Here is a 14,337-nt window from a genome sequence, read left to right on the forward strand (position 1 = left end):
CAGAACTTTCACCCTCCTGCAAGTGTTGGGACTACAACTCCCAGAGTCCCTGACTATTGGCCACTGTGGCTGGGGGTGATGGGAGCTGTAATCCAAAGAGAGCTGGAGGGTTGAAGTTGGGCAGCCCTGCCATAAAGAAAGAGAAATCCACCCAGCGGGACCACTGGCTAATTTCTGGTGAGCTCCTTAATCCCTGATGGTTGTAGGATTCTGCAAAACAAATGCTGGACTAGAAACACCTTGGCCTGATCCAGCAAGGCACTTCTGCAGTTCTTAAGCAAAAATTCATTGCCAGGATCATTTAACACACTTTAGTTATCCTTCCTTCCTTCATTCATTCGTTCCGCAACTGTTAAAGAGATCCCGAATATACACTCTTGCTTTGTACATTTAAAATGCAGATTGGTAGGCTTCAGGGAGAGAAATTAGTAGAGCAGGCCAGACTAGCTTTCCAGCTCTCCCCTGAGTGGCAGTACATCAAATAAGACATTTTAACGAGAGACCAGCTGTGCACGCTTGGCCTAAACAGGAAGTTGCATCCAAGCTGCTGTGACTGTACATCACTCTGCCGATAACCAGCACTTATGTTAAAAAAGCCACTCACCGCAATCTGACCACCTTCCTCCGACAAGTAAAGTTTGACATCTCTCAAAGCAGATAAGGCACATTGCCTGCAATGACAGGAAAAGCAGAGATGAAAATAGGACCCTTCAGAGCACAGAGTTAGCAGGCATGCAATCCCATGGCCACAAAGGACAATTCATCTACCAATTCCCAAAGTCCTTTCTCCTAATTCATATGTAATTTGGACCAAAAATGCAGTCAGAAAATGCCCCAAAGAAAGCTGCTTGCAGAGCACATATCTGCAGAATCAAGTGAGTCAAAAACCTGCCAATTATAACTGATTAGTTATGTTCTTCATAGTGCTATTAATACAGTACTATATACATCACAGACTGCATCCCCCAGGACTGCTAACCAAATAAGGCAGATAACATTCTGATTTCCAAGGAATCTCTCAAGGCAGCTGTAGTAAATTTGGCCCAGATCAGTTAAGTGGTTCACAAGTTAGCCCACCTGTACCTCAAAAGTGCACACGTCCACCATCTTGGATTGAGGTGGAGGACATCATCACAACCTACGCCACTGAGGTATCCCTACAACTGTACCCAATTTAGGAAAATAGGAAGCTGCCATCTACTGAGTCATTCCATTGGTCCATCTAGCTCAGTATTGTCTACCCAGACTGGCAGCAGCTTCTCCAAAGTTGCAGACAGGAATCTCTCTCAGCCCTATCTTGGAGATGCTGCCAGGGTGGGAACTTGGAACCTTCTGCTCTTCCCAGAGCGGCTCCATCCCCTGAGGGGAATATCTCATAGTGCTCACACTTCTAGTCTCCCATTCATATGCAACCAGGGAGGACCCTGCTTAGCTAAGGGGACAAGTCATGCTTGCTACCTCAAGACCAGCTCTCCCCTCCCACTATGATTTGGTTCATATTGGTCCAGGCATTGCAAAGTTGATAGCGGTGGAGACACACACACAGACTGTCGGGTGATCTCATAAGCCTACTAGAAAGTAGGCTTAAAAAAAAAAAAAAACCTACAGTCTGCCAGCGGCGAGGACAAAGAGTAGAGACTTTGGCTCAAGAGAGCCATGAGTGCAGCCAGACTTACTTGCGGACTTTCATAGCCTCCTCGTTGTCGGGACGAAAGAAGTTGTAGGAGCTGTAATGTTTCACTGCCTCGCGGCGATACTCTCCAACATTGAACACTGCAAGGCAAAGAGGTACAGTTTGTGCCAGCACTTCAGATGGGACAGCCCAGCAGGGCAGGCAAACAAACAATACTGACAGTGCTCCCCATGCGAGAACAGGCTGTCTCTCGCCTCACAAAGGCAAGGCAGGCATCCCTCCAGGAGAGCAGATCAAGTCTTTTTTAATCCAGGCTGCTGGTGGAGTGCAACAAATGACCTGCATCACTATGCATGGGTCAGTTAGTAACATTCTGCTTTTTTAGGCTAGTAGTTTTTGAGGACTTGCTCTCAAAGCTGAGCAAGAGACTGGTAGAGAATAGGTCTGCTCTCCAAGGACATGTCAAGAGCCCTACTAGATGATACCAAAGGTCCATCGACTCCAGCACCCTGCTTCCCACAGAGCCAAGATGCCTTCACAAAGAGGACATGAAGGCAAGAGCCCACCCCTGCTCTTTGCCCTCCAACAAGTGGTATTCGGAGGTCTACTGTCACTGGAACTGCAGGGAGTTACTGAATATGTGTAACCCCCCTTTCAAGCCATCTAAGCCAGGGATTATCACACTTGGGACCCCAGAGCTTGTTGGACTACAACTCCCTTGCCACTGTGGCTTGGGATGATGGGAGTTGTAGTCCAACATCCGGGAACTCAAGTTTGAGAACCTCCGATTGAAGTGATGAAGCCATCACCACACCTTGTGGCAACAAATTCTACAAATCATTTACCATGTGAAGAACAGTCTCCTTTTGTCTGTCATGAGTTTGGTGCTAGTAGTCAGTTTTACTGAATGATCCTCAGTTCTAGTATGATGAAAGAGGAAGGGAAAACTTCCTCCTGTCCTCTTTCTCCATTCACCCCCTAGGATGGGCTCACACAGCTCAGGTATCTCAAGAGGTTTGAGTCATATGAATAGAGAGGCAAAGCTGTCTTATACCAAACCAGACCACTGGTCCATCTGTCTACTATATGCTTTGACTGGTAGCAACTCACAAGTGTGTTTCCCAGCCCAGATGCCTAGAATATTTTTGAGCAGGAGACGGAGCCTGGGATTTTCTGCATGCAGAACATGTGCCACATCTTGGAAACCCATCTTCATGGACAGTGTAGATGGGTGACTGTGAAGAACAGAGCTGGTCTTGTGGTAGCAAGCATGAATTTTTGCTCTTTGCTAAGCAGAATCCATCCTGGCTGCATTTGAATAGGAGACTCCATGTGTGAGCACTGTAAGATATCCCCCTTAGGAGATGGGGCCGCTCTGGGAAGAGCAGAAGGTTTCAAGTTCCCTCCCTGGCTTCTCCAAGATAGGGCTGAGACAGATTCCTGCCTGCAACCTTGGAGAAGCCGCTGCCAGTCTGTGTAGACAATACTGAGCTAGATGGACCAGTGGTCTGACTCGGTAGAAGGTAGCTTCCCATGTTCCTAAGGCAAGCTGCCAAGACTTGAACCCCTGATACATGTAACTCAGTTATCTGGCCTTGGCTGGCCAGAGGGCCAGTACCATGAACTTACTTGCAAGGAACTATTCCTACAGATGCAACATACATGAAGACGTTTCAGAAAAACGTTCCAGTCAGCTACACAAGTCATCCAGCCAACTTGTTCAAGGACAATCTTATGAGCCGAGACCCAAAGTAATCCAATTCAACAGGGCCATCCTTGATCAAGAGATGCTGATGCCGATGATGATAAGTTCTAGAAAAATTATGCTCCTGGACTATGCACCCACATGAGCAGGGGTCGAGAAATGTTGGCTCAGTTCACCAGCCAGACAAAAAACATTTTACTCATCAGATGTTTCTTCCAGCTATGTTGGCACATTATTTATCAGGATACTTTTCATTCATCAGGCATCATTTTTCACTCTTCACGAATTACTAGACTAATGGATTTCCGGAGCCCTGCACATGAGTAATTGCCTAAAATTGTCCCACAGCTACTAATTATAAGGTTTGAACCAGCCCAGAGTCTCACCTTTTGTTGGGACGCCAATCCAGTTGAGGTAGCGGGTCAGTTTCTTAGAGATGTAGGTCTTCCCTCGAGCTGGGAGGCCAACCATAACAATCACGGTGGGGGAATTCGTAAGCTGCGGACCGCATGCTACCAACAGGGAGGAGAGGGGAGAGGAAAAGAAGACAGCAAGAAAATAGTCATTAAAACACCTGCGTTGACTTTTGCACGTTTAACACTGCCTTTTATAGAAGAGGCAACTGCAATGGCCAATACACATGAGAAGTGGGAGCTGGACAGCTTAGTAGCCAAGAAGTTAATCAGCAAATTAGATCAAGTCTCAGCTCTGTCGTGGATGCACATGGATGCATTGTGGATGCACATGGGACTACAGGAATGTCTCAATCTCTCAGCCCCAGTTTACCTCTCTGCAGTATGGAAATAATACTGACATGTTTTACAAGGTTGTTGTAAAGATTACAGAGAGAATGTATGTTGTAAGGATTACCAAGATAATGGGGTTGTCTCATCCACCTGCCAAGGTTAAGTGAACCACAGGTTTGCTTAACCTCGGCTAAATGCCAGGATTTAAAGTCGGGTTAGACGGGCGGGCAGCACGGGATCATGCACACTAGCAGCTTTGCCCAGGCTGGACTGCCCTAGCCTGCTCATGAGAACAGCCTCAATATATGTGATGAAGCACTTGGAACACTCAAAAAGCATCACATGAATGCCAGTGCTATTATTACAGGCTTGGTCCTCCAAGAGAAAGAAACACAAACCATCAGCCTTTCCACCCAACCTTGAGATGAAACAACTTCCGCCAGAGACATTTAAAAACCCAGAGTCTGCAAAAGCTGCTGACTCATCTTTGTGATGGGACACGTGCCAGAAAGAGCAGATAGACAGCAACAAAGCATGAGGCAATGACCCAAAGCAAGTCCAAATCTCCTGCCGCTCAACACCACCGCACACACGTATCCTACAGTTTACACAGAGCTGCACTGTACATGGCATGTTTCTGGGATCGCACCTGGAACCCAATGCACAGTTCAGCATCTTAAGGATCATAGCTCTGTTTTGCATGAACATCAGATGTTTAACCCTTATGCATTTCGAGAAAGAATGCAGAGAGGCTTGAAAATATATGGTGCAATCACCAGCAGGATCTCAGAAGCCAGTTGAAGCAATAGCTCTTCCGGCTCAGTGAGCACTTCCCCAACTTGCAAGTTTGCACACTGTTTAACCAGCTGAGAAGGGTTGCAGGCCCGTTACAGATGATGGGCTTGCTGTTATCCAAGAGGCACACAAATCTATTTATATGCAACACTTGCTCATCCTTCTCCTCCCTCCAACATTCCCAGACGGTGAACCTGGCTCAAGAGGTCCTGATGATAGGGCCAAGCCCAAAGAGGTTTTCCAAGCTGACTTCACCACCCCAGGTAGTTCAGGGATGGATGGTGAGGAGCTGGCACTGGATCAAGCACGGAGTGCTTGAGGGCGCTTGAGAGCAGGACAGATGCTTGTTGCATGCCTCATGCCAAGAGGTCCAGCTCCCACCCCACCTTCCTTGCTCACATTCCAAGCATCTTCTCGAACAGGTTTTGCTCTTGCTGCTTGGGGACAAGGCGTACCAAACAGCCAAAGATACAGCCAAGTGTGGTTATGCAAGACCCTTTAAATGTGCACAAAGCTAGCCTGCACTTTAATGCAGTCGGCAAAAACCAAAGTTACAGCAGATCAAAGGGATGAGGCCCACGGTTCCCTCTAAGGCATGCGCATGTGTGCACACTCACAAGTTTTCTGATGTCTGCTCAAGTACATTTTAGATCCTGCTCAGGTTGAATTAGGAAGACCCCACTCTGAATGCATGTGCACACACAGTGCCTTGATACTGCCACCCAGAACAAAACTCATTCCGCACAGGGAGGGATCACTGATGAGCTCATTTGCACCGTCAAAAACTGTGTTCTACCCAGATTCAGGAGCTGTGTGTGCTCCCAATTTTCGGTTGTGTGGAAGCAAGGTAGGAGGAAGAGCTACCCAGGTTTTCCTCCTACCTTGCTTTCACAAATCACTTCCACCCAGGTTTTCCTCTCACCATGCTTTCAAGCTGAGTAGCTTTTCCTCCTGCCTTGCTTCCACACAACCAAAAATTGGGAGCACACACAGCTCCCAAACCTGGGAAGAACACAGTTTTTGATTGTGTTAATGACCATTTTTGATTGTGTTAAAAAGTCAGCCATGGAATTCCACCAGAAGGCAACATGATGCAACAGCCGTTTAGGTTGCTTTTGCAAAGATGTAAACATAAAGGTCTAAGGGGTCCTTTACTAGAGGGCAGTTACGTGGCCATCAGTCAAGTCAACAGGACTTATCTCTGTGCAGCAGGAAGAGAGAGTGCATGTCAGAGCTGAGCTGAAGATTTGGGTGCAAATCTCTGTTCAGCCAGATAGCTCACTAGGTAGGCACAAGCAAGTCATTATCTCTCCACCTAACCTATCTTGCAAGACTCTTGTGAGGATAAGATTGCGAACCACGCCTGAGAGCAGGATAGAAACAAATACACAAAAAGAAAATGTATCATGAGACCAAAAATGGGGCTGTGTTTCTATATTCATTAAGCGGGCAAAAGAAAAACAGGTACCTATTAAGTATGATTAATGTATTAAAGAGTTCTTTAATTTTTTCTGATTTAATTTTTGCTAGCTTTTGTGGGGCAAGGAAAGAAGTTGGGGAAAGAGCACCGAGGCTTCACCCTGACTATTAAAAATCCTGCTCAATGCTAGTCTTCTTTCTCCCACCCCACCCACAGTTCTGAGACTTTTCCTGGCACGTGTCCAAACCTTAAGGACTAGAAACTTAAGCTTTTTAAAAGATGACATTCTCAGAATGCTGAATTTTACACCTAACACCAGTGTAAATGCTTGCACTTTGTGATTTAATATACACTTATCATGTGGGCAGAATACTAGAGAGTAGAAATTTTTTTTAAAGCATCCCTCATGCTTTTTGGAATCTGCGAACTCTGCTTCATAAAGAAGCAGTTCAATAAAGTTGCAGTAAACTTGTCGAAATGGAAGAAGGCATACAGCTTAAAATAATGATTCCTGTTTTAATAAAAGAAACAAGTCACTGCAGATGGAGAGTTTGCATATACACTGAACACACACACAACACTGCATCAGCAGTGCCTGGCTTCTCTTCTTCTTTTCGCCCACAGGGTCTCTACTGTAGACTCCCAGCCGAAAGAGATGGATGGCACCTCGCAGAAGGGGCGGCGGCAGGATAAAACTGATTTAATTTAATTCTTTCCCCTTCTGAGGCTCAAGTATAGTGATTTTTTACCAAGAGCGTGCGCCATTAAAATGTGATTGGAAAACTGCATTCAGAGAGTGCCTTTGTTTGCTTCCTTGAATACTTCATTCTTACTGCACTCCATTCTGTAAATTCTAATCTGCATCTCTAAATCTCTAGTGCCTTTGAGAGATACTACTACTAGGAATGTTTTTATACCGCTCTTCAACAAAAGTTCCCAACGATAAACAGATAGATATAAATAAATATCTATTACACAGATAGATTAGATAGATATAAATATTTATATTATATTTATTTTAAAAAATATTTAAAAACCCATCTTTTTACTCAGGCTTTTTCAGCTTCTTAATAATGCATAGGTTTTTAATTCTGTGATTGATTTTTAAATTGTTAGTTTTTAATTGTTTTTATATGTGTTTTAACTGTTTTATCATTGTGAACCGCCCAGAGGCATGAGTGTGGGGCAGTATAAAAGTGTGATTGATAGATAGATAAATAGATAAATAAAATAAAATAAAATAAATAAAATGGCTCCCTGTCCTCAAAGGCTCACGATCTAAAAAAGAAACATTAGACAAACACCAGCAACAGCCACTGGAGGGATGCTGTGCTGGGGATGGATAGGGCCAGTTGCTCCCCCACCATACTCAATAAAGAGAAGTGCCACTTTAAAAAGGTGCCTCTTTGCTCAGTTAACAGGGGATCAGCTGAAGCATCCTCCTAAAGCAGCACACCTAAGAAAGCCTTAGAGCACTTAAGGCGGCTGGAGGGCCTGATGTAATGAAACAAGGAAGGGAGAGGGTGTTAATTGCCTTGCAGGAAAAAGGAGACATGGGGATGCAAACACATGTTAATGGAGGGAAATGTAAACTAAAATAAGGCAGTAAAAAATCATGAAATGCCAAGCAAAGGACTAGCATTTTGCTCTTTTTAACCTACTTTCCTTAAGGAAAGTAAGCTTATTAGATTACCCAGAATTCTGTGTGCGTTCGTGTGTGTGCCCCGCGCCCGCCATCAACTTCACAATGCCTGGACCAATATGAACCTGGGTAAAGTTCTAGGGACACACAGAGACATCTTAATGGCATCATTTGTGATGATGTCATCCACTCCAATTCAAAATGGCAGATGTGTCAACATTTGAGGTGCAAGTGAGCTAACTTGTGGACCGCCTAACCAATTTGAACCAAATGTGCCTCTATGGCGTAGTTTGTAATGATGTCATCGAGCCCAATTCAAGATGGTGGGCGCATTAACCTTTTGAGGCACAAGTGGGCTAACTTGTGGACCGCCTAGCAGATTTGAATAAAATTTCGTACAGTTGTAGTGAGTGACACAAACGGACAATTCAATGGCATGATGTCATCCGCCCCAATTCAAAATGGCGGATGCATGAAGGGGCAAGTGGGCTAACTTGTAAGGATGCCAATTATCAATTAAGATTATAGTGAAAAGAAAGTAAGCAGATTAGCTCTTATCAGAACAACTTTCTTCCTCCATCTGAAAGGGCTACACGAGCAGCCCTTTGCTCCAGCAATATAGTGAAGGAGTTACAAAAACGAAGAGATGTTAAGAGTCATAAAACGGCAGAAGGCACCGAGTCATTTGTCCACAGGCACAATCTGGCAGGTGCCTGTGGCATTTCAGGAACCACACTCTATCCACCCAGCAACAATGTATTGCTACTAACAGTCCCCAGCCCAATTTGCAAGCTGAGAGTCCCATGCTCCAAGTACCAAGGTTTAGCTAGCATTTTCTAAAGAGGCTGATCACAATGCAAGGCTGGTCATGACGCCTCAGGAGGGAATGTGTTCCAACAGTTCAGGAAATCCAACAGGAGAGTGAAAAATATATGGATGGGGTTTTTTTAAGGTGCTTGGGAGGATTGGTTTCTAAAAGTACCATTGTTTTACAGATCCTTACACACAGCTGAGCCATACCTGAAAGGAGGATAGCGAGAGCATATGGAGTGAGAATACGGAGTGATTTGTAGGCATTCATTCCAGCAGTGAGTGTGCACAGCATGCTAGAGATGCAATCTTCCACACACTGACTTGAGAAGGAGCCTTCTTAACCGAATGGGATTATATCCATATTTGAAGGGGCAGCATGAACGGAAGGCATTTCTTAGAGACCCAATCTCCTTATTTTGTTTTTCCTTACAGAGATAATAAAGAAGAAGATGCTAAACTGAATGCTAGAATTCCTATATTACAAAATTCATTAAGAAGAGGAATTGGAATTCTCTAATTAGACACAGATACAGTATTAGATTCAATCCTTGTTTGAGATCATTTTTAAATATTTGCTATCTATTTTAAAAATTGGGTACTCGGAGACAGCATGCCATCTGTAAGCAATCTAAGCACGCTTTGTATACTTAGCACGCAGGCTAGCCTATGGGAACAAGACCCAGAGAGATTAATGCGACAAGCCCCTGCCTCCGGTCTCTCTCCACCCCAGCAACACAGCTCTCTGCCCACCAAGCCAGCACTAACGTGGCTGCAGACATCCGACGTGGGAGACGTGGGAGACGTGCAACTTGACAGAAAATGAATGGACCGCCACTAGGAATCCTGACTACAGCATCATTTCACAGCCATCCACCCATTTGCTAGAAGGCGGAGGAGGAGTCAAAGACAGAGGTATTCTGCATGCCACATACAGAGAGACCTAAAAGGCATCCAGGGTCAGGAAGCTGCGTGATCCTTTTAAAAGAGAAATAATTCCCTCTCTGCTCCTCCCTTTGGGATTGTGTTCTATTTGCATCAAATAAGAACACCCAGCCTGGGGCTGAAGACATCCTGCGCTTGCTATTTAGAGCTTTCCTCGCTTTTATTTGGAATGGGGATTTTATTGGGATGGGGTCGCTTCTCATTTGGTTGGCAAAGAGAGACCCAGCTGAGAAAGAGTAATCCAGAACTTGCTAGCAAGATTTGGATGAGCAGGTATCAAAGAGGAGAGAAAAATCCAGACATGCTTATCCAAATCAAAAGAAAGCTCTCTTGTAAGGACTCTGCAAAACCCATTAGGAACTGGATAGGCATGCTTTATTTTCAGTTTTGCTTTTGCTTGGAGTTTTGGTGAAAGGCCAATTATCAGTTCATTATACAAAGAGAAAAGGCTAATTCAAAGATATTTGCAACTTTTGCTTCCAGGGCTCAGAACAAAGACAAAACCCTTTCACTCTCTGGAAAAATAGATAATGATGAGCAGGAAAGAGACTTCATTGCTTCTCAAAGCAAGTGATAATGAACAGGATACCAGGATTTTTTTAAAAAAGAGGGGGAAAAACACCCCCAAACACCCACCAAAAACCTGTTTTATTTTGGAACTGAATATCTATAAACTGATGAAGAACTCTGATTTGAAAACTTATGGGGTCACCTCAAAATTGAAGCCAAAGGTAGCTATCCAAAGGATATCTACCATTTGCACCTGGTTCTATGCCTTGTCCTTCATCTCCACAATTATTTTATGCAAACACCCCTCAGGGAATAAAAGCATGAATAAGAGTCAGGTTGTAGTCATCTGGAAAGGCCCCAAGAGAAGAAACCATTAAGGCTGCAATGCTAGGCACGCTTACAGGCAGTAAACCCCACTGAGCTCCAGGGCTCAGGATAAGCAGCGATTCTAAGCTCTTCACTTTAGAGGACGGGAGCCTCTGAATACCCTGTTTCCCCGAAAGTAAGACCTAGCAGTAATTTCTGATGTACTGCTAATTGCCCTAGTGCATTTTGGGGGGCTAAAATTAATATAAGACACTGTCTTATTTTCGGGGAAACACGGTACCAGCGGCTGGGAGGCAACAGCAAGGGAGAGCTCTTGCCACGTTTCCAGTTCCTCAGAGGCAACCAGCTGGCTACTAAGAGAAGTGGGATGCTGGACTCCTCTTAATTCTAAACTGCCCAGAGACGCACGTTTGGGGCAGTGTACAAATATAATAAATAAATAAGGACAGGCATGCTCTCTGGGCTGCAACCTGGCAACCCTAAAAGACATGCATCCAACCCAAAGCAAAGAGTCTGGCATCATCAAATGAGAATTAGTAATCCTTTAAAGAGAGATGGGTCTGTAGCTCATTGGCAGAGCATCTGCCTGGCATGCAGAAGGTCCCAGGTTCAGTCCCTGGCAGCATCTCCAGGTAGGGCTGGGAGAGACTCCTGCCTGAAACGCTGGTGACGCTGCTGCCAGCCAGAGTAGGCAACAGTGTTCTCTCTTATTTTTTTCATCTGTGTGCAGAATAAATTTTGTTCTGGGCGGCAGTATCAAGGCAGTGTGCGCACACATGTATTCAGAGTGGCGCCTTCCTGATTCAACCTGAGCGGGATCGAAAATTAACTGAGCAGACAACAAAAAACGTGAGCACATGCACACACCTTAGAGGGAACTCTGGTAGGCAGCACGGAGCTTGATGGACCAATGATCTGACTCAGTAGGCAGCAGCTTCCTTTTCGAGAAGAAAATATTCCCTCAAGGCCCATGGGCAGCTAAGGTATTTGCCTCAGCTTCCCTTGACCACAGCAGGGGAAATCCACAGGGATAACCCTGGCAGCAGCATGATTTGGCTATGCTTTTCTGCTACAATTCCACCCAAAGAAGAATAAAGGGACTTCAAGCCCAGTTTATCCTCCCTCTTTAATCCAATACACATTTGTGTGAAATATAGGCCATGTCTGCAAGAGCGCCTGAGGACGCATGGCTTGTTATCTCTGTGCTTAAGACTATCCCCCCCTCCCAAGCAGGCACTTGGTCCAGTCCTGGCAGCTGCCTCTTGGCCAAGCACTTGCATCATGCAGGCAATGCTGAAAAGCCAGTCACGAGATCCAGGGATGGGAAGGAGATGAATGAAGGAAGGAAGGAGGGAATGGAGAGGCTTTTCAAGATTACTTCAACGCAGTTCCTTGGTGGCTCCTTTTAAAGTCAACGTGTATGTAATTAAAGCACGGAAGGATTGGAGGGAAAGCTTGCCCAGATATGCACTGCCCTATGTGCGATGAGCTCCCAGAGCAAGATTTTGAGCAGAAACCCTTTAAAGACTTCACTGAATCAGGATGGCTTTGCAATATTATCTAAGGCATCAAGGAAATACTGTCAGAATTAGGGACAGGGCATGCGATGGCACAGAGCTGCCTCCCCTCTCCAGCCCAATTGGTTGGTGGAAGATTTCACTCATGCCACCTGCACAGGCAGAAAGTTATTTATTAATTATTATTATTATTTTACATTTATATCCCGCTCTTCCTCCAAGGAGCCCATACTACATACTTGAGGTTCTCTTTCACAACAACCCTGTGAAGTAGGTTAGGCTGAGAGAGAAGTGACTGGCCCAGAGTCACCCAGCTAGTTTCATGGCTGAATGGGGATTTGAACTCGGGTCTCCCCAGTCCTAGTCCAGCACTCTAACCACTGCTCCACACTGGCTCTCCAAATTTAGCAGCTTTGGAGTTTGTATTTGTTGGGGAAAGTCTGGGCTCGTTCCTCTAAGCCACCTGGCACCATCTGCTGCTTCGCAAGCCTCTGTCTGTGGTATGTTCGTTCATTGTTTGTAGTACCCACACTATGGGGAGGATTGTATTAGCAGATCAGTGCGCATGCAAGGGGATGCTCAGATCTGTCTTTTGAAGAGGGGTGAGATCAGAAGGCCTTTGGCTACCTCCACAACTTCAGAGTGAGCCGGGAGGAACAGCAGGAGAGAGGGCATGCCCTCAACTCCTGCCTGTGGCTTCCAGTGGCATCTGGTGGGCCACTGTGCGAAACAGGATGCCGGACTAGATGGGCCTTCTTGGGCCTGATCCAGCAGGGCTGTTCTTATGTTCATTTCATTTATTTATTCTATTTCTATACCGCCCTTCCAAAAATGGCTCCGGGCGGTTTACACAGAGAAACAACTAATAAATAAGATAAATAAAATGGATCCCTGTCCCCAGAGGGCTTCTGTTCTTATGGTCAGCTGTATACAGGAGAGGAGGAACAGTGTAAAGACGCACCTATTCTCTCTCTCTCTCTCTCTCTCTCTCTCTCTCTCTCTCTCTCTCTCTGTGGTTTTTAGAGTGTTTTAGAATTCTCTCATTAATCCTCACAACAGTCTTGTAAGGAAAGCTACACAATGTTTCATTTCTAAGGTACAAGATTCCAGGACTCAGCTCTCCTGGAATACAGCCCAGCTGTCAAGGGTGTGTGTGCATGTGCACAGAACTCTGTACATGCTTGAAAGTATTCATTTCAAAGTTACTTTAAATGTGTCAGGGTCTGACCCTAGTTTTGTGGTTAGGACATTTTGGGGCTATGACTTGCCCACCACAAGCAGGAACTCTTCATAGCTAGGCAAGGATTTCCACCTGGGTTTTTACTGGGTCATACCACCCTCTTAGCTTTAAAACATTTTCATCTGGACAGGCTCTTGTGGTCCTGATATTTAGCCAGCAAGAGGGGAGCAGGTTTTTACCCTATCTGCTTGTTCCAAGCCACAGGTCACCACCTGGAGCCAGGGATGGAGCAGGCTACAAATATCAGTATACTAGAGGTTGGATGTGTCTGTCTCCACTGTGCCAGGTGCACATCTAAGACCCATCTCTGGACGTTTCAGTTTTGTCTCTCCCGGCTGACTCCCCTACTCCCCCATCACCCCTGAAGAGAAGGGTGGGTGTGTCTGTTGCCCTGACCCTGGTGCTTTTGCCAGCAGGTGGAGGAGCTTTCCCACTGGCTTAAAGTCTTTGAGGCATTAAATGGCCAGTAAAGTTGCCCTCTGCAGCAGGGGCACTACTCAGGCTTGGGAACCCATGTGTCAGGCGACAACTCCCACCATCTAGAGCAGTGTTTCTCAACCACCGGTCCCTGGACCACTGCCGGTCCCCGAAGGGTTGAGTGCCGGTCCCTGACTGGGAGTCAACCCCCCCCCCCAACTGCAATCAAGGTACTCACTTCCTCAATTTTGCACATGGCACGGAAGAGGAAGAGTATCACCTTCTTGTGCCTTGCCTCCATGGGCTGCTGAGATCTTCCTACAGCTATCTTATTCCCTATCTTTACAGCTTCAAACTGTATGTGATGCGGGGGCATGGAGGAAAAAGTATGGCAGTGGGCGCCACTTGAAGGGCTGCTGGTTCTTGCATGCTCATTGTTTGCAGCCAAAGGTTGGTTGATTGAAACCCAGCCGCCTGTTGTGGTCGAGGCGCCTTGAGAGGGAACGCTGTTTCCCTCTTACATCAGTGGGGCTTGCTTGTATGTTGTTTTCATTGGCCCCATGTAGCTTTTGAATTTTTCTAATGGCCCAACATCCCCTCTCCATTGAGTAATCACAAGCACCTCCACTC

The 14,337-nt window shown here is 45.7% G+C and overlaps 1 protein-coding gene across 14 annotated transcripts in view; it reads right to left on the reverse strand.

Annotated features, from left to right (window-relative positions):
- The window catches only part of PFKFB3 (6-phosphofructo-2-kinase/fructose-2,6-biphosphatase 3), a 125,715-nt gene that overhangs the window by 24,813 nt on the left and 86,565 nt on the right, over window positions 1-14,337 (reverse strand). For 13 of the 14 annotated variants that reach the window (XM_053255154.1, XM_053255158.1, XM_053255159.1 and 10 more), the window contains 3 exons: window positions 3,725-3,850; window positions 1,677-1,773; window positions 605-671 (listed from right to left, as the gene is read on the reverse strand). In XM_053255154.1, coding sequence (XP_053111129.1) covers window positions 605-671; window positions 1,677-1,773; window positions 3,725-3,850 — 290 coding nt within the window. Of the gene's footprint in view, window positions 1-604; window positions 672-1,676; window positions 1,774-3,724; window positions 3,851-5,496; window positions 5,540-14,337 lie in introns of those variants that run through there. The other variant, XM_053255153.1, reaches the window with a different exon arrangement.

This window comes from Hemicordylus capensis, chromosome 5 (assembly GCF_027244095.1).
Source record: "Hemicordylus capensis ecotype Gifberg chromosome 5, rHemCap1.1.pri, whole genome shotgun sequence".
Taxonomy (NCBI): Eukaryota; Metazoa; Chordata; class Lepidosauria; order Squamata; family Cordylidae; genus Hemicordylus; species Hemicordylus capensis.